The sequence below is a fragment of the Acomys minous genome (assembly GCF_964271855.1).
Source record: "Acomys minous genome assembly, chromosome: 1".
In the NCBI taxonomy this organism is placed as follows: Eukaryota; Metazoa; Chordata; class Mammalia; order Rodentia; family Muridae; genus Acomys; species Acomys minous.
In genome coordinates this window covers 14,133,403-14,153,941 of record NC_140483.1, presented here as the reverse complement: position 1 = coordinate 14,153,941, position 20,539 = coordinate 14,133,403, and the positions used below count along the sequence as shown (strand labels likewise).

Sequence of the window (20,539 nt, the reverse complement as noted above, 5' to 3'; positions counted from 1 at the left end):
TATAAGGCAACACTTGCCAATTTGGGGGCGTCGATGGCGGTTTTGTGTTTGTGGCACTAGAGGAGTCAGCTTGTCCCATTGTCCTTTGTCACGAAAATAGCTTTTCCTTCCCGCTGTGCCTGAACATGGCTGAAAACACAGACGAGTCCCTGGCACGTCACCCATGGACACAACCTGGAAAGTTGCTGGTTTAGGAGTCTTGCTGTTGTTTGTGGGAAGTGCCAGTGCCTGGCTCTGCCTGCTTCCTGCTCTTGCAGAACAACATGACATTTGGCTCAATCAAGCCCCTGTCATGGGTTGCCACACAAACACTGCCTGTCTTGTGCTGTCATTTCCTGGCAGTGAACAATCATCCCACATTGCCTCAGGATGCTCTTGTAGTGTCTCTCTCTTGGCAGCCGAGCCAGTCCTCAAAAAGCAGATGCACAGCTGGAGTCACTCTTTTGGGAACACAGGCTGGAACAAAGCCAGTGTGGCTTATCTGAACGAGCACCAAGGGTAGTCTTAGGAGCACAGCTGCATGATTTGACAGTTGAGGAACTGCCCCCGCCCTCCCCACCATTAACTTGTCACGACCATAAAAGTGCCTTCCTTCCTGTCGTTTCTTCATCTGAAACCCCGAGATGAGGAAGGTGACAGCAGTGGCTCTCTTTTTACACAATCACTTACTGAGTGCCTCACCCCGTAACACTGGCCACTGGTTATGACAACATAGCTCTAGCAGCCAAGCTAAGCAGTTGTTTGTAGATTTTTTTTCTCAATTAATATGTATCATGTTCTTGGCCACACCATTTTTAAAAGTTTTTTTTATTAATTTATTCATATTACATCTCAATGGTTATCCCATACCTTGTATCCTCCCATTCCTCTCTCCCTCCCATTTTCCTCTTACTCCTCTCCCCTATGACTGTGACTGAGAGGGACTTCCTCCCCCTTTATATGCTCATAGGGTATCAAGTCTCTTCTTGGTCTTGGCCACACCTTTAACCTCTGATGTCTCCCATTATTTAAATGAATTTATAAGGACCAATTCAAGTTGATTTCTGTATCCTTAGCATAGAATGTCCTGTATTAGTTGAAAATATGTCTTTTAGATGCACACTGGGAATAATTGAGAGTTAGTAATGCATCAAATAATCAACTAATATTTATGAGACATTTACTTTCTGTATTTCATAGTGTAAGGAGCACACTGTGGAGGTTTAACAGATTAAAGACTGCTAGGATGTTTGTGTCTTTGAAAAGTTAGTAATGATTAGTTCATATTTTAAATGACAAATGCTTGCTCATTACTTGGGAATTTTGTATGATAGAGATTTAAATTCAGCTGAGGGATAAAATGTGAATTCATTCAGACACTTAGGTTTGGGGAGTAGTAGATAGAGGGTTAGTCATAAATGATGTAGTCTTTCTTTGTTAGAAGGAAATCCTTCTGGAACCTTCCAGTTTACAAAAAGTATCCTGACAAGGGAATGTTACATAACCTTAAACTGACCATTATCTGGTTGCTTGCAGGGGAGGAAACTGCCAGACTCTTGAAATGGTCATTTCTGATTCCCAAAAGGTGGAAATAACAAATAAGCAGTTAGGACTACGAGCTAACGGATGGAGTGGTTAAAGACTGAAGATCACATGCTTCTCATTTGTCCTGCTTACATATTGATGAGAAGGCTATAGACCTCTGGGTCACCACGACTCCTCCTCCTCTTGCTCCTCCTCCTTCTTCGGTTTTTCTTTTTTCTTTTTCTAAGATTTATTTATTTATACAGTTTTTGGTCTGCAATTGAGCTAGCATGCCAGAAGAGGGCGTTAGCGCACATTATTGATGGTTGTGAGCCACCATGTGGTTGCTGAGAATTGAACTCAGGACCTCTGGAAGAGCAGACAGTGATCTTAGCCTCTGAGCCATCTCTCCAGCGCCCCCCCCCCCCTTTTTTCCTGGTTTTTCAAGGCAAGGTCTCTCTTGTAGTCCTGGCTGTCCTGGACTGACTTTGTAGACCAAGCTGGCCTTGAACTCACAGAGATCCGCCTGCCTCTGCCTCCCAAGTGCTAGGATTAAAGGCGTGCGCCACCACCGTCAGGCTACTACTTCTAATCAAATATTGTTTCCATGCATAACATATTTGTGTAATTTTTCTCCATCTCATTACAGATGCATGTGTAACAACAGATCTGTAACTTCACAGGGCTAAGAATCCTATTTTTGTTCATTCTTACGCTTAAAGGATTTTAGGATCTTGTGTTTTCCCCTCAGCAAATAGTTCCACCGGGCTCTACATCTTTACATCTTTACAGCAGAGAACGTGGATCTGTGGGCCCGGCATCTGTGTTCAGGCGACTTAGTTATTTCCCGATAATCCTCCCAGCCTCACACTAGCAGCTTTTAAATTGTGCAGTATTTTAGAAACACCATCATCTCAGAATATTAAATATTAAGGGCCTCCCTCAGCGCCTGGACCTTAAAGTTCTTCTCTGTAAAATCTGCTCGTGTTTCCATGGTGCAGAGTGAACGATGCAGCGGGGGTTTTTTGGAAGCAGCATTGACTATAAAACGTCACTCCCGCCCCTGCCGTTCAACAAGGGCCCATTTGCTGTGAAATATTTTGAAAACACAGCTGAAGCAGGGACAGCGCAGAGCGCAAACGTGCAAAAATAAGGACGAGCCGAATGTGATGGAAGGACAAGAGGGTGACAGCTTCAGGAAAGGAACATAAGCCCAGAGGGCACTATGCAGGCCAGGGGCTGAGGTTCGGGGACCACTGGGGGGGGGGCCGTTCCCGGGGAGTTGTGAGGCCTCGGGGGTGGAGGAAGCCGCCGCGGAGCTCGCCCTCTCCCGGCAGCATCCGGGAGGAGGGCTACAGTCCTCCTACACCCCAAAATAGCAACACAAACGCGAGCACAGCTCCGGCCTGCGGCGTTGGGAGGAGCCAGCAGCTTTATCACTCACTCACAAGCAAAGCACTCCAGCCGCGCCCAGAGCTCGCCCTTTATAGCCGGTCCCTCGAGCCCCGCCCTAGCAACCGCCCCTAGCAACGCCTAGCTCTAGCGCTCTGCGGTCTTATCGGCCTCCGGCAGGCCTTTCCTGTCCCCCTCCCCCACGCCAGCCTCGCGTGACGCCGGAACACGTGACTGCCCTCCGGAAAAGCGGGGTGGGGTGGGGGGGGTGAGTGGAGACGTGCGGGGCGGGGCGGGGCGGGGCTCTGGGAGACGAGGCCTTCCGTCATCTCGGTGCGACCGGTCGGTCGTGTCGCCTTGTGTTTGTCGCGGGCTAGAGGTCCCGTCACCAGGCGAAATGGCGGAGGCTGCGGTGCTGGCGTGGGTTCGCGGCCCCGGAACCGGGTGCAGGGCACTGCGGTGTGCCTCGGCGAGGTGCTCAGTGCGCGATGTTATCTACCGACACTGCCAAGAGCAGGTGAGGCTCGCGGTGCCTGGGAGGTGGGGCAGAAGGACCAGGCTGGGCTTACTGTTCTCTGGACCTTCCGGTTTCTGAGGCTGAGAATTGCCCAGTTTCAGGTGCTTCTCTGACTGATATTGGGACCTTCTGCTGGTATTCAGTGGCGGTAGTTGTGTTGTCTGCACAGCGTAAGAGAAACCATCCCGTTACGGCTCTCAGTCAAGCCTTAATTAGAGACTCTTTGTTTTTGTTTCTTTTATCTCTAAATGATGCCTTTAAGGCTCCTCTTCCTATATTCATATTAGGAATGTGGGTTTTTTTAACTCACCCATCAGGTGACCTTGTTAGCTCCAACCTAGAGAGTAGGTCGTAGCCAGACCGGATAAGGAAAGGACGGTTAGAGAAAAATTGGATTCATCTGGCCACTCTTCAGGGCCAGTCCACCCACATGTGTTCTCTTGACATCGTAGGCTCTTGGCCCCTTTTTTGCACTCTCTGTCTGCTTTTTTTTGGTCCACGTGTACTTAGGAAACCCTGGTCAAGCGCTTCTAAAATTCTGAGCTTTAATTGCCAAATAAGAAGGCTTTTACTGACTATGGAATCCTAAGCCTTTTCAGTTATCTAAAAACTCAGTGGTCTCCCTGAATCTAATTCTAATCAGGGCATTTGGTCTAGAATGGTTTTTGTTTATGACCATGCCTTTTTCGAGTTGTTGAAGTCTTTCTCTGCCTGTTAATTATAAGCGTAACAAAATGTTAAAGTACCAAATCTAGTCCTAAAGAGACTTGGACCAGTTTTTCTTTTTGGCTTTTTGAGACAGGGTTTCTCGGCGGGGCATGGTGGCGCATGCCTTTAATCCCAGCACTCGGGAGGCAGAGACAGGTGGATCGCTTTGAGTTCGAGGCCAGCCTGGTCTACAAAGGGAGTCCAGGACAGCCAAGGCTACACAGAGAGACCCTGTCTCGAAAAACCAAAAAGAGAGAGAGAGACAGACAGACAGAGTTTCTGTCTCTGCCTCCCTAAATGCTGGGATTACAGGTGTGCGCCGGCATTATTTTTTTTGTTGTGTTTTTGTTTTTTGTACTGTATTGCAGGCTGCTAAAAAAAAAAAAGAAGAACCTTTTTAACCATTTGAATTGAAATATTTTTCAAAATAGATTTTTAATACATTTGAAGAGTAATTTTCATGATATTTTTCATTTCCGGTTTTTTGTTTTTTGTTTTTTTGGTTTTGTTTTGTTTTGTTTTTTGAGATAGGGCTTCTCTGTGTTGTGCCGGCTGTCCTGGAATTCTGGCCTCAAACTCCCTAGTGCTGGGATGAAGGGTGTGTGCCGCCACTGCTCAGCTCATTCTTATTTTTTAAACTTAAAATTGTCCAGGTGTGGTGCTGCACACCTTTCATCCCAGCACTCGGGAGGCAGAGAGAGGCAGACAGATCACTGAGTTCGAGGCCAGCCTGGTCTACAAAGTGAGTCCAGGACAGGCAAGGCTACACAGAGAAATCCTGTCACGAAAAACAAAACAGACAACAATTGGTCCATAAACAATGGGATCGTAACAGTGAGAAGTGTTGGAAATACATTTTTGTGAAAACCAAGAAATAAAGTGGGGTATGGTGGTTTATGCCTGTGAGCCGAGCACTTGAGAGGGGGAGAGACAAGACGATTGGGGGTTCTCAGCCTCCTGTTTGTAGTGAGTTTGAGGCAGCCTGGACTACACGAAACCCTGTTTGAAAACAAAACAGCACCATATCACTTAGCCCTTAGATTTAACAAAGGTGTTATACATCGGCTATAGGAGAAGGAGGGTGAACATCCAGAAAAACTTAGAATTGAGTTGTTTGGGTGACAAATAAACAGGAGCAGTTTTCAGACATTTGAGCCTGTCTGTCCTTTACCTTAGTAAATGTGGATACAGGCAACTTACAGAAGGGCAGTTTGATGGGATAGGAGTCTGGGTGTGCTCAGCAGTCCTGACCTGGTGGTGGCCTTGTACTCTGTAATCCTTCCTTGTCTTAAGCCTGTCAGAAACGGTTTCATTTAATTTCCCGTAACTTCCTTCCTGTAATGATGCCTGTTTCTTGTTGGCGGCTGGGGAGACACCCCGTGGTTCCTTCTCAGTGCAGTGGGTCAGTTGGCCTTATTGGCCTTCAGGTTTGTCTCTGACACACAAGCTGGGCAGGCAAAGGTTTGTGTGAACACCTTGTGCTGGGAGCACTTCATAGTCCCATGCATTTGGATTATTCTAAATTCTTTATTCTACTAGAGACTTAATTGACAAGAACTTTTTTATGTATACAGTGTCAGAAGAGGGCATCGGATCTCATTGTAGATGGTTGTGAGCCACCGTGTGGTTGCTGGGACTTGAACTCAGGACCTTAAGAAGACCAGCTGTGCTCTTAACCTCTAGGCCATCTCTCCAGGCCAATTGACAAGAATCTTAAATAGAAACTACAGGGGCTTGGTGTGACGGCTCAGTGATTAGGAGGGCTTGAATTTGGCTCCTAGCACCCATACCAGGCAACTCACAACAATCTGTAGCTTCACCTCGAGGGAATTGGGTGCCTCTGGCCTCTGAGGACAGCTGCACAACTTTGATTAGTTCCATCCCTTGTCCCAACAATTTTGTTTGGAAGTAGTCTCTGATTTCACATTAATGTCTTTCAGAATTATTTAAAATTTTAGAGCCAGTTGTTGTTGGTGGCATCTTTAATTCCAGCGTTCAGGAGGCAGAGGCAGGTAAATTTGTGTCCAGCCTGGTCTACAGAGCAAGTTCTAGGGCAGCCAGGGCTACACAGTGAAACCCTGTCTTTAAAAGATGTTAAAGTATTTTTTCATTTATAAACATTAAGTGAATCTTTACAGGTTAACACAGAGAGGCCTGGAGAGATGGCTCAGAGGTTAAGAGCACTAACTGCTGTTCCAAAGGTCCTGAGTTCAATTCCCAGCAACCACAAGGTGGCTCATAACCATTTATAATGAGATCCCGTACCCTCTTCTCGCCTGTGGGTATATGTGCAGGCAGAACATTGTATACATAATAAACGAATAAATCTTAAAAAAAAAAAGTTCCAATTAAAACAAACAAATCAAGTTAACACAGACAGTTTCGCAGCAAGAATAGCCCTTTATTCCAACCTTTTTGTTGTAGGTGGCCTCGGCTCCCTTGCTCTTCTTCCCTTCTGTCTCTTGTCTGCAGTGCTGTCTCCTACACCTTCTCTTTACTGAGAAGGTGAGAGACTGTCTTGTCCTCACACTAATGCTTCTGCCTTCCAGCCCTGCATATCGCTTGCCTTTCTTTTTTCTTTCTTTTTTTATTTTTAATTTTTATTTTTTCGAGACAGGGTTTCCCTTTGTAGCCTTGGCTGTCCTAGACTCACTTATGTAGACCAGGCTGGCCTCGAACTTAAAGTGATTCACCTGCCTCTGCCTCCCGAGTGCTGGGATTAAAGGCATGTGCCACCACGCCAGCTACAGCTTGCTTTTCTATTGCTGTGGGTGAGCTGTCATTATTCTACAAATAATTTGTAATTACCTTCTTTGCATAGTTAGGTTCAGCTGTCAACTTGACATAGCCAAGAGAGTCCCAGTTTGGAGATTGTCTCCACGAAAATGACCTGTGGAATTGTCTGGGAATCACTTTTTAATTGCTAATTGATGTAGGATGCATCAACCCTCCTTGGCTTCCTTTCCGGTTTCTTGCTGCTGCCTCATCTGCATAATCTCTAACTCTGAAGTCACCAGGGTTTATCTTCTCATCTTTTTTCTGATAACTTTTTCTCTCGTGTGATTTTATGCAGTCATATGGTCTTAAGTGACACTGGTATGTTGACTCCTGAGTGGGGGGTGGAGTGGGTTGGGCTTGGTTTGGTTTTTTGAGACAGCACTTAGAAGACCCCTGAGGCAGGAAGATTGCAAGTCTGAGTTCACAGTCTAGGCTACATAATGAGATAAGACTGCTCCAGAAACAAAACAAAAACACCCAAAATGTACCACTGCTTCTGCTTTCTCCCGTCTCCCTACCTACACTGTCAGGATGGTTGGCCGTTTTAAGCTTTGGATCAGTTTTGGTGTTAAGTTGAAATTTCCCTCCAGTTATAAATATCAGGAGAAGTGAGTGAGACCTCTGCATTACTAGATCTGAGCCCCGTGTAGCCTGCTGCCATGATTCAGGCTACACGAGCAAGGAGGATGCCTAGGGCACCATAGGAAGCTGCCCCCAAGCACTGACAGATTAGGTCAGCCACTTTGTTTTCAGCTCAACAAAATAGTGGTCTTACCTGTTATCTGTTTGTAGGAAGATTTAACAACAGAATAAGTACGGCTCACCTAGTGATAAGGAAGGGCATTAACACTTACCCTTATCTCTAGGAAGTTCCCCCGGAATGCTTCTTTGTGAAATGCAATGGCGTCCTGGTTGCTGCTGGTGACGAGGTGCAGCACGGAGCTCTGTACAGTTTGGAGCCCAGACTCTGTGGCGGTAAAGGAGGTAGGACACGTTGTTGATGCTCCTTGTAACAGCGTCTGCGATTCCTAGCAGTGTATTTGAAATGAACAGACTTGTTTGTCTCTGGTCACAAGCTTTGTTTGCTTTGGGAAATCACTTATACTCAATTTTAGGTCCTTTGTTTTTTTGAGGAAAAAATAACTTGTATAAACCTCAGCTTCTCCAGCCAGGCTGCTCTTTAAGAAAGTTGGTGCCAAGCCGGGTGTGGTGGTGCACGCCTTTAATCCCAGCACTCGGAGGCAGAGGCAGGCAGATTAATGTGAGTTTGAGGGCAGCCTGGACTACAAGAGAAATCCTGTCTTGAAAAACAAAACAAAACAGAACAAAAAATAACAAAAACAAAAAAGAATGTTGGCGCCAAAACTTTCAGGAAGGTTAGAAGAAGAAGGTGACATTGTTCCTTCCAGATTGTTGAAGGGCAACTGTAAAACAGTCAGATCACATGCTTTTCCAAGACTTGTCTTCTGTTGTACTTGTAAGTGACCCAAAGTCACCTTAGGGAACAACTTCCGAGGCCAGGTGGATTAAGTTCCTCCTGTACTGCTAAGGTTAAGAGGAAAGCAAAGAGGGCTGTGTAGACGGCTCGGCGGTTAGGAGCACTGGCTGCTCCTCTAGTGAGCCAGAGTTCAGTTCCCAGGAGTCATGTGCATGGCAGTTCACACTTGTCTGTACCTCTAGTCGCAGGGGAGCCTTGGCACCAGGCATGGATGTGGTGCACATACATTATCAAAGGAGAGCTTCGACAGGTCAGGGAAGACTGAGAAGGTGTGTGCAGAGTTGGCGGCTTGTCACCCAGCAGACTTTTCCCTGATGGTGCAAAATTTTAATTCTCTGGGGCCCATGCTCTCTGACCTGTGCGAGACTCTGAACTCTCTTAACTGTTCAGGGGCCGGTGAGGAAGGAAAGAGAAAAAGAGGAAAGAATCACACTCACATGTCCACACTCGGTGGATAAGCAGAGCCACTCCAGTAAATAAGTTTGCACAAGCTTCAACCACTTCACACAGAGACAGACAGACAGACATATACACAGTCAGATAGTCACACTGGGTAGATAGAGCAAAGCTATAATGAGCAAGCTGTAGTAGCCACACAGACATTTACACATAGATGGTAGAAACTCCAGAACAAGCTTCCATGAGCAGGCTCCAAGAGGCTCCAACCAAGAACATTCATTATTTCTTGATTCTTTTTATACTTTCTAAGGCAAAATTCTCTGTGTCAGGAGAAAATTACCTCATAGCCATAAAAGGAATTATCACAAAAACAGATAAATTGTTACACAGGGGAAATACAGCATGATATTGATTACATGTTTTTCCTTTAAGATTCCCATCTAACTAACATTTTTCAGCTGTTCTTCACTCCATAAGTTCAGAAGAACAGTTTTTCATGCCATAGGCTAACAAGGTTTAAGGTTAGCGTGGTTTAAGGGTTTACAAGATAATTGTTTACATGTCTTTCCATTAAGGCTCTCACCTAACTAGATATCCCTCTGCCCCCAGCCCCCGTCCCCACCACCAGGACAGGATTTCTCTGTGTAACACCTCTGGCTGTCCTGCAACTCACTCTGTAGTCCAGGCTGGCCTCGAACTCACAGAGATCTGCCTGCCTCTGCCCCCCAAGTGCTGGGATTAAAGGTGTGCGCCGCCACCACCCAGCTTTTGGTTTTTGGTTTTTGGGTTTTTTTTTTTTTTTTTTTTTTAGACATGGTTTCTCTGTATAGCCTTGGCTGTCCTGGACTCACTTTGTAGACTAGGCTGGCCTTGAACTTACAGAGAGTTCACCTGCCTCTGCCTCCCAGAGTGCTGGGGTTATAGGCGTGGGCCACCACCACCCAGCCCTTAACTAAACATTCTTTATCTATTTCTTAGCTCCACAAGTTCATTATAAGGTCAAAGTACTGTTTTATGTCTTTTATTCCACAAGCTCATTATACGTTCAGAGCAATAGTTTATTTTGGTTGTGAGCCTAGCCTTTAACCGCTGAGCCATCTCTCCAGCTCAGCAATAGTTTTTTATGTCCTAGGTAAGCAAGGTTTTTTTTTTAAAACCAAGAAATAGGTCATTTATCTTATGTCTTATTTTTGTATAGCTTAAATTAGTTATCTTGGTGCATACTGAGACCTGTGATCTCATCTCTAGGCCTAACCTAGAGCAAACGTTTCTCTATTTTCCTGAAGCTTGTTCTTTCTAGTACAGTTATGTGGTTGTGACATATGAAGGTTCACAGAATTCCCTTATGCAGCCTTTACTATTCTGCAAGGGGCTTAAAATTACTTGAATCAAATCAGGAATTATAAAATCATCAATTCATCCAAACAACATTATTTCATGAAAGTAAGTCTCCATATTGATCTGCAGGAAATTTGCCCAACAGAGTGGGCTAATACCTAGGAAGCATTCACAGCAGAGCAGTGAGGACTGCCTCACTTCCGGCCACAGTATCCTAGATACATCCTAGATACAGCAATGGGAAGGCATATCAGTAGCAAGAAGTAGTGTAGAGACAGAGTCCCTGGGGCCCATGCCTCACCAGGGCACACCCATCCCAGCCATGGAAAATGGTGGGTCGTCTCCAGGAAGCGCACTTGCTGCAGTTTCCCTTTCATGGCCTATGCCAACACATACCTGTGTGTGTGCAGGCAAAATACACATATACATAAAAAGGAGGAGGAGGAGGAGGAGCAAAGAACACAGAAGCACGGAAACAGCATGAACACTTTAGGGGGTATTTTCGGATTCACAAGCCTGTTTTCTCAGAGCCTGGTGTTTGGTTTCAGAGAACTGACATCTCAGACTTATTGTTGCCTGTTGAAATGTGTCCATAGCAAGCAGCATGTCTTCAGATGCCACCAGCTGAAAGTTGTCCTTCCCATAAACTTAAGAACGAAACAAACAAACAAAAAGCCCTGCCAGTGTGGTGGTGCACACTTTTAATGCCAGCACTCAGAAGGCAGAGGCATCTCTGAACTTGAAGCTAGCTTGGTCTACAGAGTGAGTTTCAGGACAGCTAAGTCAAGGAGGACTACACAGAGGAACCCTGTCTTGAAAAATCAAAGAGGGGGCGGGGGAAGTACACCACATTATTATAATTAGTATGTGTCTTTTAAGACAAGGTCTTGAGCCGGGCATGGTGGCACACGCCTTTAATCCCAGCACTCGGGAGCCAGAGGCTGGTGGATCGAGTTCGAGGCCAGCCTGGTCTACAAAGTGAGTCCAGGACAGCCAAGGCAACACAGAGACCTCGTCTCGAAAAACCAAAAATAAAAAATAAAATAAATTAAATTAAATTTAAAAAGACAAGATCTTGATAAGTAGTTCAAATTGTCCTTAAATTTGTGGCAATCCCCCTTCCTCAGTTTCCCAAGTGTTGGAATTATCTGTGGGTGCCATTATGTCAGGCTCACTTCATAATTTTGAAGTTTTTGTTTGTCTTTTTGTTGATTTGAGACAGGATTACTATAGCTAGTCTGAGCTGGCACTCACAGTGTAGCCCAGGCTGGCCTTCAGTTCACTTCAGTTTTCCTTCAACCTTCTCACAGTGAAGCTGGGTGTGGTGGCACATGCATTTAATCCCAGCACTCGGGAGGCAGAGGCAGATGGATTGCTGTGAGTTTGAGGCCAGCCTAGCCTACAAAGTGAGTCCAGGACAGCCAAGATAACATAGAGAAACCTTGTCTTGAAAAACAAAACAAAACAATAACAAAAAAATCCCAAAAACCTTCCCAAGTGCATGAGCCACCATACTTGTTTGGACCAGGCTAGCTTCAGACCCACAGAGAACCCACCTACCTCTGCTTCCTCTCTGGTTGGTTCTTAAACAGTTGATATTGGTGCTCCTGGTGGCTAATTCGGTGTGCTTCTTGCAGCAAATTTGTGCTCCAAGGAGAAGGCACAGGATTTCCTACAGTGAGCCACGGTGTACATCTTCACATAAATATGGTCTAATTCTGTGTGTGCATGAGTGCATATGTGCAAGTCAGTGTGTGCCTGTGGAGGCTGTGGGTTGAAATGGGTTGTCCTCCCTGGCTGCTCTTCACTTTATTTGTGGAGACAGGATTTCTCACTGGCCCTGAAGCTCAAGTTTGGCTCATGAACCCCAGGGGTTCTCCAGTCGCGTTGCTGGGGTTACAGGCATATGCCCTGTGTCCAGCTTGTGCGTGTACAGCAGGCACTTTACTGAGTGAACTGCCTCCCAAGCCCCACCTCATGGTTGTTTACCTAGGGATCTTAGAGCTCCTGGCATGGACGAAAGCTTTGCACTGACCCTGCTGTGCAGGACAGCATTTCAGAAACGCAAGGTGAAAGGCAAAAGACAAAGCCAATCACATTGATCAGCACCTTTGTTTCCTGGGTAAAGTCCGTGATGTTCAGCTCCTTTTCAAAAAGAAAAAGAATGGAGTTCACTTTTAGAGTTGTGATACAGGCTGTTTTCATTGCTCTAGCTTGCATCTGTCCTTGGCATTTTTAACCCACTTAATCCATGTATGTTGCTTCAGGTTTTGGGTCTATGCTTCGAGCACTTGGTGCGCAGATAGAGAAGACAACCAATCGAGAAGCCTGCCGGGATCTCAGTGGGAGGAGATTACGAGATGTCAATCATGAGAAAGCGTAAGACACCCACTTGGTAGTTACGTCTCTTAAAGAGTGTGATGTCATTAAGCACGGCGTATCACAGTATGACTAGGAGTCCATTAACTGTCTAGGGAGCATTTTTTTATATAGTCAAACTGCTTGGAGGTGAGTTCTGGGTAACACCTTGTTAACAGAATTCCTGACGCAGGCACCAGAGGGAGCATTATACGCCCAGGTGTTACACTCAGTCAGCTGTGCAATGAAGGGATTAGTGGACTGGTATGAGTGTGGCTTAGGAGGCGTGGCATACAGTTTCACCATACACTCGATGGCTGTTTGTCTGTTGTGTCTTGTTTTTGAGACAGTCCCCTCCCCCTTTGCCCCCCCCCTCTCTGTGTGTGTGTGTGTGTAATTGTAGCTGTCCTTTAATATACTATATGGCCTTGAACTCACGGAGGCCAGCCTCCCAGTGCTGGGATTAAAGGCCTATCATAAGTAGGAGCATAAGTGAAACAATAGTAGAATAACATCGTGGTTTGGTGGCACTTGCTTAAGGTCCTGGATTTGATCCCTAGGATCACCGCCCCTAATAAATAGCACAGTAGCTATGTAAATCAGTGGCAGTTATTAGCAGGCCTTTGTCGTGTGCATGGCTGTTCTGTACTTTTATGCAACTTGTAACTGGTGGTTGGTGTTTTTTAAAATCACCATAAACAGGTGAGAAAATGTTACTATGACTAGTGTCATTAAGCAATAAGAGTTTTCAATTCCATTATAGTATGGGGCCACCTTCCTGTGTGTGGTCTGCCATTGATCTAATGCCGTGTGGCACATGACTGTATAAGCGTGTGCATGATGTACCCGTTCAGTTACATCTCTCTCCTTCCACAGCATGGCCGAGTGGGTAAAACAGCAAGCCGAGAGAGAGGCTGAGAAAGAGCAAAAGCGCCTGGAGAGACTGCAGCGGAAGCTTGCAGAGCCTAAGCACTGCTTCTCCAGCCCAGAGTACCAGAGGCAGTGCCATGAAATGGCTGAGCGGCTGGAGGATTCGGTCCTCAAAGGTGAGAGTGAGGATTCCTCTGTGTGCTCTGCAGGCCCCTGGAGCCATGAGGTTCGGACCCCTTCACTGTGTGAGCATTTTAGAAGAGGATGAAGGCCTTGGAACCCCTCCCTTTAAAAACCAGCTCAGCCCTTTTATCAGGTCTAACCCTCCACCACACCCCACACAGCACAGATGCAACATTTGACTCAACCCCCAACTTCTTTGGCTTGTGGGCCCCAGGGAAAAACCATCTTTTCTTGGTTGTGAGCCTTTTAATAGCTAAGCCACGTCTCCAGTGCACCTTTTCTGTTTGTGCAGGGCAGGGCGGGGGAAGTCTTCAGGAGTTTATATATGCCTCAGCAGCTTCTTGTAAGCAGTGTCCTGCTTGAGTGCTGTTGACTTAAAGGAACTTTGCATCACAAAGGCTGGCTAGAACAGGAAAGATAAGTGTGTGTAAATAAAGGCCCTGTCCTAGCTGGGCATGTTGGTGTGCATGTGACCCCCTCGCACTAGAGCAGTGAGGACTGGAGGGTCGGAGACCAAGGTCACCTTCAGCTACACAGTATACTGAGGCCTGGGCTGAATGAGACATTGTCCTAAACAAGTGCTAGTTCCATGTTTATTTGAAATATTTTGAATGTGAGATTAGTCTAATAACCATATAAAAAATTGGTATGAAGACATTTACATTCGTCAGGTGGGGAACAGCTGTAACTAAGTATGCATGAGGACAACATAAAGAAACTTGTTATTTCTGTGCTGGCTAAGCTATCCTGACAGAAACTGGCTAAAATTTCCACCTAGGCATGCAGGCTGCCTCCAGCAAGGTGGTATCAGCAGACATCAGTGAGACTCGGAAACGGCCAAGCAAGTCAGAAACAGACCAGGGACCAGGGGCAAAAAAGAGGAAATGCTTTTGGTATGTCCCTCCCAGCGTCCTCCAGATCCTGCTCTTTGAGGACCTGGATGGTGTTTCCATCTTGTCTGTTTACACAAATGCCTGTTCTCCTTCTCCCTTCCCCCTTTTCTTTGATGTCTTTTTTCATCCTTTCTTTTTCTTTTTGTGTGTGAAATAGGGTGTTGCTCTGTCTGCCAGGCTACCCTTCAACCATGGCATTCTCCTGCATCAGCTTCCTCTGCTTGGATCACAGGTCACCAGCGCGGGCCAGCACACCAGGCTAGAGCAAGCGCATATTTAAGAAGTTGCTAGTGGGTGCTGGGTTCTGAACTCAGGTCCTCATGCTTGTGTCAGGCCCTTTACCAGCTGAGCCATCTAACCAGCCGTGGAAAGGATAGTTTTCCTCCCTTCATAGTGAAATATCACATTTAAAAATAGCCTTTTTTGGAGCCAGGCATGGTGGCGCATGCCTTTATTCCCAGCAGTCGGGAGGCAGAGGCAGGTGGATCTCTAATTTCGAGGCCAGCCTGGTCTACAAAGGGAGTACAGGACAGCCAAAGCTACACAGAAAGACCCTGTCTCGAAAAACAAAAACCCCAAAAAATAGCCTTTTTCATTTTCTTTTCAAGTTTTAATTTTGTTATGTGTATGTATGATGTTCTGCCTCAAGACATAGAACGTTTTCACATGGGCAGTAGTTCCCTTGTGCCCTCAGACAGCCTTTCCTTTAGCTGTGTACTCTGGCAACCAGCTACCACCAAGTCAACATTTATTCCTGTTGTTTTAGTCTTTCCGGAATGTCATATCACCTGCCTGCTTTCTTCTATTTAACCAGCCTGCCTGCCTTCCTTCCTTCCATCCTTCCTTCCTTCCTTCCTTCCTTCCTTCCTTCCTTTGGTTATTATTGCTGCAATGAAACACCCATGACCAATGCAACTTGGGGAGGAAAAGGGTTTTTTGACTTACACTTTTGCATCACTGTTCCTCATTGAGGGAACTCAGGGCAGGAACCTGGAGGCAGGAGCTGATGCTGAGACCATGGAGGGGTGCTGTTTACTGGTTGCTCCCTGTGGCTTGCTCAGCCTGCTTTCTTATAGAACCCAGGACCAAGGATGGCACCACCCATTATGGACTGGGTTGATCAGTAACTAAGAAAATACCCTACAGACTGCCTACCAGCCCAGGCTGATGGAGGCATTTTAAAATTAAGATCCCCTTCATTCAGATGACTTTAGCTGTGTCAACTTGACATAAAACTGTCCAGCACAGCAGTTATGAATAAAGCATAGGGTGTTTCCTCTTTTTTAAAAAAATAATTGTTTATTATGCTTACAGTGTTCTGCCTGCAGATCTCATTATAGATGGCTGTGAGCCACCGTTAGGTTGCTAGGAATTGCACTCAGGACCTTTGGAAAAGGAGCCAGTGCTCTTACCCTCTGAGCCATCTCTCCAGCTCTGTATTTCCCCTCTTTATTCATGATTCTAAAGATTGAACCTAGGGCCTCACACATATTAGGCAAGCACTGCACACTGAGTTTCACCCTCAGACTAAGATTTTTTTTCTTTATGGCTTTTTACTGTGTCTTAACTGTCAACAGTTGGAATTAGCATAGAAAGCAAGGGAAAGTTTCAAGAGAATCTTAAGAGAATCAGAAATCACAAGTTTAACAAAGGAACTAAGAATATACAGGTCAGGTGCGTGTACTGAGGGAGAACGTTCTGGCGAGGTCATGGGTTTGGTTTTACAGTGTTGAATGTGGTCCCTATGAGGTGCTTTTTTCCCTTCTGTTTCTGCCTCTGGAATGTGCTTTTCTGAAACTTACCTACGCCATCTTAAGCTGGTCCCTTCTTTTATTCAGATATTCAGATAGACAGTTGACCACCCAGGTCAGGTGGAGGCTGGAAATGGTGTCACCTTATGCTGCTTCCCACAGGCTGGGCATGGAAGGACTGGAGGCTGCCGAGGGGTCCAGTGCTGGAAGCTCAGATGATGACAGTGAAGAGGAGGCTCCTGGGACTTCAGGGCTGAGCTGCTGTGTGCCGGAAAGTGGCCATGATGGTGTTGAAGTAGCAGCTGACTGTCCTTGCAGTCCTCAGAGCTCCGGATTGAGTGCACACTCTGAGTCACCCGAAAAGCTTCTGAACCCCATGACTGACTCTGAGCAGGGCATTTTGGAGAACACAGGAACTGAGTTGGAAGAGACATCTTCCTGGGAGCACTGTGACAGGAAGAAGGTCACAGAAACAGAGGAGACCCCAGCAAGGAAGGAAATAGCGAGCCCCAAGCCCACAGAAAAGGACCAAGAGACGGAAATGACTGGTGGGGGCAGAGCTGCCATGGCTCAGTCTGGAGAAGACAGGGAAAGTGTCCCTATTGCTAGCCTGGAGGGAAACCACTCAGGAGACACGGTATGCTGCGGTTTGTTTTGTTTTCCCTCTTTAAAAAAAAAATGGTTGGGCAGTGGTGGTGCACACCTTTAACCCTAGCACTCAGGATGCAGAAGCAGGCGGATCTCTGAGATCAAGGCCAGCCTGGTCTATGGAGTGAGCTCACAGAGAAATTCTATCTCAACAAACAAACAACAACATATATATTTATGTAGACCAGGCTGGCCCAGGTGATATTCCTGCTTACACCTCTCCACTACTGGGATTACAGTTTGTGCCACTAACCCAGCCCTTCATTTCTTTTCAAATTTTTATTTTTAAATTTTTATCTATTTATCTATTATCTATACAGTGTTCTGCCTACATGTACAGGTGTCAGAAAGGGCACCAGATCTCATTATAGATGGTTGTGAGCCACCCTGTGGTTGCTGGGAATTGAACTCAGGACCTTTGGAAGAGGAGTCAGTGCTCTTAACTTGTGAACCATCTCTCCGGTCCATTTTTATTACTTTATGTGTATGGATAATCTGCATGCATGGATGTGTGCATGAAATGTGCATGCTTAGTACCCATGAAGGAAGGGCGTTGGATCCTCTGGAACTGGAGTTACAAATGATGTGAGCTGTGTTGTAGGCACTGGGAATCAAAGCCATGTCTTCTGGAAGATCAACCCAGGCAGTTTTCCTAACCCCTGAACCATCCATCTCTCTAGCCCCTGTTTAGTTTAGTAATCTCTGATTATAAAGCATCCGCTACAGGGTTAGGTAGTGTCTGACATGCACAATAAATGGCTAACAGCCTCTTAGTATAAAGCGTTTTATCATGGTGAGGAGAAGCCTGTCCCGCTAAGCTCTGGAATTACACTGTTCTGCCACTAGGTGGTGCCCTTGATGCTTTGTTCATCAGTTCTAAGACATGGCTTTACATGCTTGCCTTAGTTTTTTTTTTTTTTAGTGTTTCTTTGCTTTCTGGTTGAGGATGTGAGGGAGTGTACAGCCAGAGGCATCTGGAAGGGTCCAGACTGAACTGGGCCATGGGGGAAGTTGGGAGGGGGATGGAGAGAGGAAGAAAAGAGTTGAGGGCAAGTGGACCATGAGAGGAGCAGGAACCAAGAGAGCTTGTGGCCAAAATGGACCAGGCTGGCCTCTAACCCACAGAGATCTGCCTGCCTCTGCCTCCCGAGTGCTGGGATTAAAGGCGTGTGCCACCACACCCACCCTATCCCACCCCACGCAAGACCCTGTCTTAAAATGTTTGTTTTAAGATACAGAGATAAGAAATAGTTTCTGTGTGCATCAAAACTGCATATGGGCTGCACTCAGGAGGCAGAGGCAGATGGGCCGCTGTGAGTTGGAGGCTAGCCTGGTCTACAAAGCAAGTCTAGGACAGCCAAGGCTACACAGGGAAACCCTGTCTCAAAAACACAAAACAAAACAAAAACTGCATATGGAATGGCATCTAGATGACAAGTTAATAGGGTGGTGGTACCATATATAGCAGTTCCTTGAAAATATAATGTGGTTGGTAGTTACATCTTCATCCAGAGGACAGGGCCGGCTCTAATCTTTGCTCTCCCATCAGGCTCCTGGCCCGGAAGCTGTGGACCTGTCCTCATTCCCCTCCGCTGCAGAGTTGGAGTCTCTGGGTCTGGAGAGGCTCAAGTGTGAACTGATGGCCCGCGGACTGAAGTGCGGGGGCACCCTGCAGGAGCGCGCAGCCAGACTCTTCTCTGTCAGAGGCCTGGCAAAGGAACACATTGACCCAGCTTTATTTGCCAAGCCTTCAAAAGGGAAGAAGAAGTGATTTCCTCAGAGCCCTTGTGTTTTTTGACACTTCCTCCAGCTTGATATGGACTTGTGGTCAATATTTTTGTTGATATTAAAATCCAGTTTTTTAATAACTCAGTTCTAAGTAGTCTCTTTCCATTGGTACCTAGGCTTGAGGTTTTTACTGGAGGGGGAAGTTTTCTTCCATTTTGGTGTTTTTGAGAGAGACTCACTCCGTAGCCCAGATTGACCAAGAGCCATGTAGTTCACTGTGGTCTTAGGCTTGCAGTGACCTTCCACTCTGTGGTGTGAGCCACTGCGCCTGTTTTGTCAGAGTTTATACATTTCTTTGGCTTTATATTGTGTCCCTTGGATAAGATATTTTCAAGAATTTTGTGTAACCCAAAGTTGTCAGGTTTGTAGACACAGCTATTTATAACTTTGTCTTATGGTACAAACGTGTGTGTGTGTGTGTGTGTGTGTGTGTGTGTGTGTGTGTGTGTGTGTGTGTGTTTAACCAGAGATGGAGCCCAGCTGCTTCCAGGTTTCTCACACTGGGATTTTTGGCTAATGTTTGGTTTGGTTTGGTTTTGGTTTTTCGAGACAGGGTCTCTCTGTGTAGCCTTGGCTGTCCTGGACTCACTTTGTAGCCCAGGCTGGCCTCGGAGCATGCACCATCACTCAGCTGGCCCTCACACTGGGATTTTTATTCCAGCACAGGGCCTAACTATTTTGTTTGATTTTCAAAAATCAGATTTTGGCTTTGTGAATTTTTCTCATTTGTTGTCAGTCTCATGGGCCTTTGCATTTTATTATTTCCTTTCCTACACACTTTAATTATTTTTCTTCAGTTCCTTAAGTCTTAGATCACTGATTATAGATTTTAATTTAAAAAAAAATTTTAGCGTATTGCCCAGTTAACAAATATTGTGTTTTCTCTAAATTTTTTATCCTGACTCTTCACAACAGAAAATATCCTGTCCCTTTTTTATGACCCAGCATAAAGTCTGACGTTATGACTGTGCCGAGTACTGTTGAAGAGAGCAGTGCCTGGTGTGGTGGCACGCGCCTTTAATCCCAGTGCTTGGGAGGCAGAGGCAGGCAGATCTGAGTTCAAGGCTAGCCTGCTCTACAGTGCAAATCCAGGACAGCCAGGGCTATCCTGTTAAGTGGCACACTCAGTTGTCTGTCGGGGCGTGTGTTCTGGACACCCAGCATGTGAGTGGTTGGCAGCATCATCCAGGTGACCTGTCTTTGCTTTTTTATTTCCATAGAGAATTAAGAGAGAAAACTCAGATCTCAACTCTGATTGTGGGACTTGCCTTTCTTGAGCATCTGCTTTTTATATGTTGAAGCCATTATTAGGTTTTACTCTTCTAATATATATTGAACAGTTTATTGTGAAATTTCCTTCATCTCTGATAATAGTCTCCTATCCAGCATGTCTTTACCTGACATCCAGCCCTCCAGCCTTTGTCCTTGTCTCCACGGTGTGTGGGTGTTTGGTGTTCATCCTTTTCCTCCCTGCTCTTTCTATGTACAATGGGTTCCTACACCCTGCATGTATTGTCACGCATTTGTTTCTGTTCTGTCCCTGTCTCTGATGACAAGTCAGAGGTGAGTCACACAGTTGTTTCTGTCATAACATTTTTCTTTGGGGGCGGGGAGCTGTTTTCAGCTGTGCCTAAATGTGGTCTACTCATTTTTTACCTTGGAATTTGGTAAGCTTAGTAGTTTTATAAACGTATATTATTAATTAAATTTGAAAAAAAATTAAAGGTTTTTTTCCTCAGCTTTTCCCACCTACTCCTAACATTGTCTCTCCTCTTTCCTTCTGGAAAGTATACAGATATGCTAGCCCATCTGATGTGATGGTGCCTTCCCCTGAGTCACCAGGTTTGTCACTGTCCCCCACTCCCACACAAACATTTCTATGCCATGCTTGTCAGTTTCTATGATGTGACCAAGC

General features: G+C 45.8%; 1 protein-coding gene across 1 annotated transcript; it reads left to right on the top strand.

Moving 5' to 3' along the window:
• Positions 1-3,221: 3,221 nt before the first annotated feature.
• Positions 3,222-18,704, top strand: SDE2 (SDE2 telomere maintenance homolog). The gene is made up of 7 exons (XM_084793919.1): positions 3,222-3,412; positions 7,765-7,882; positions 12,401-12,512; positions 13,368-13,537; positions 14,323-14,437; positions 16,351-16,825; positions 18,386-18,704. The coding sequence occupies exons 1-7, from the start codon at positions 3,293-3,295 to the stop codon at positions 18,605-18,607; spliced, it is 1,332 nt and encodes a 443-aa protein (XP_084650045.1). The 5' UTR covers positions 3,222-3,292; the 3' UTR covers positions 18,608-18,704.
• Positions 18,705-20,539: the final 1,835 nt, after the last annotated feature.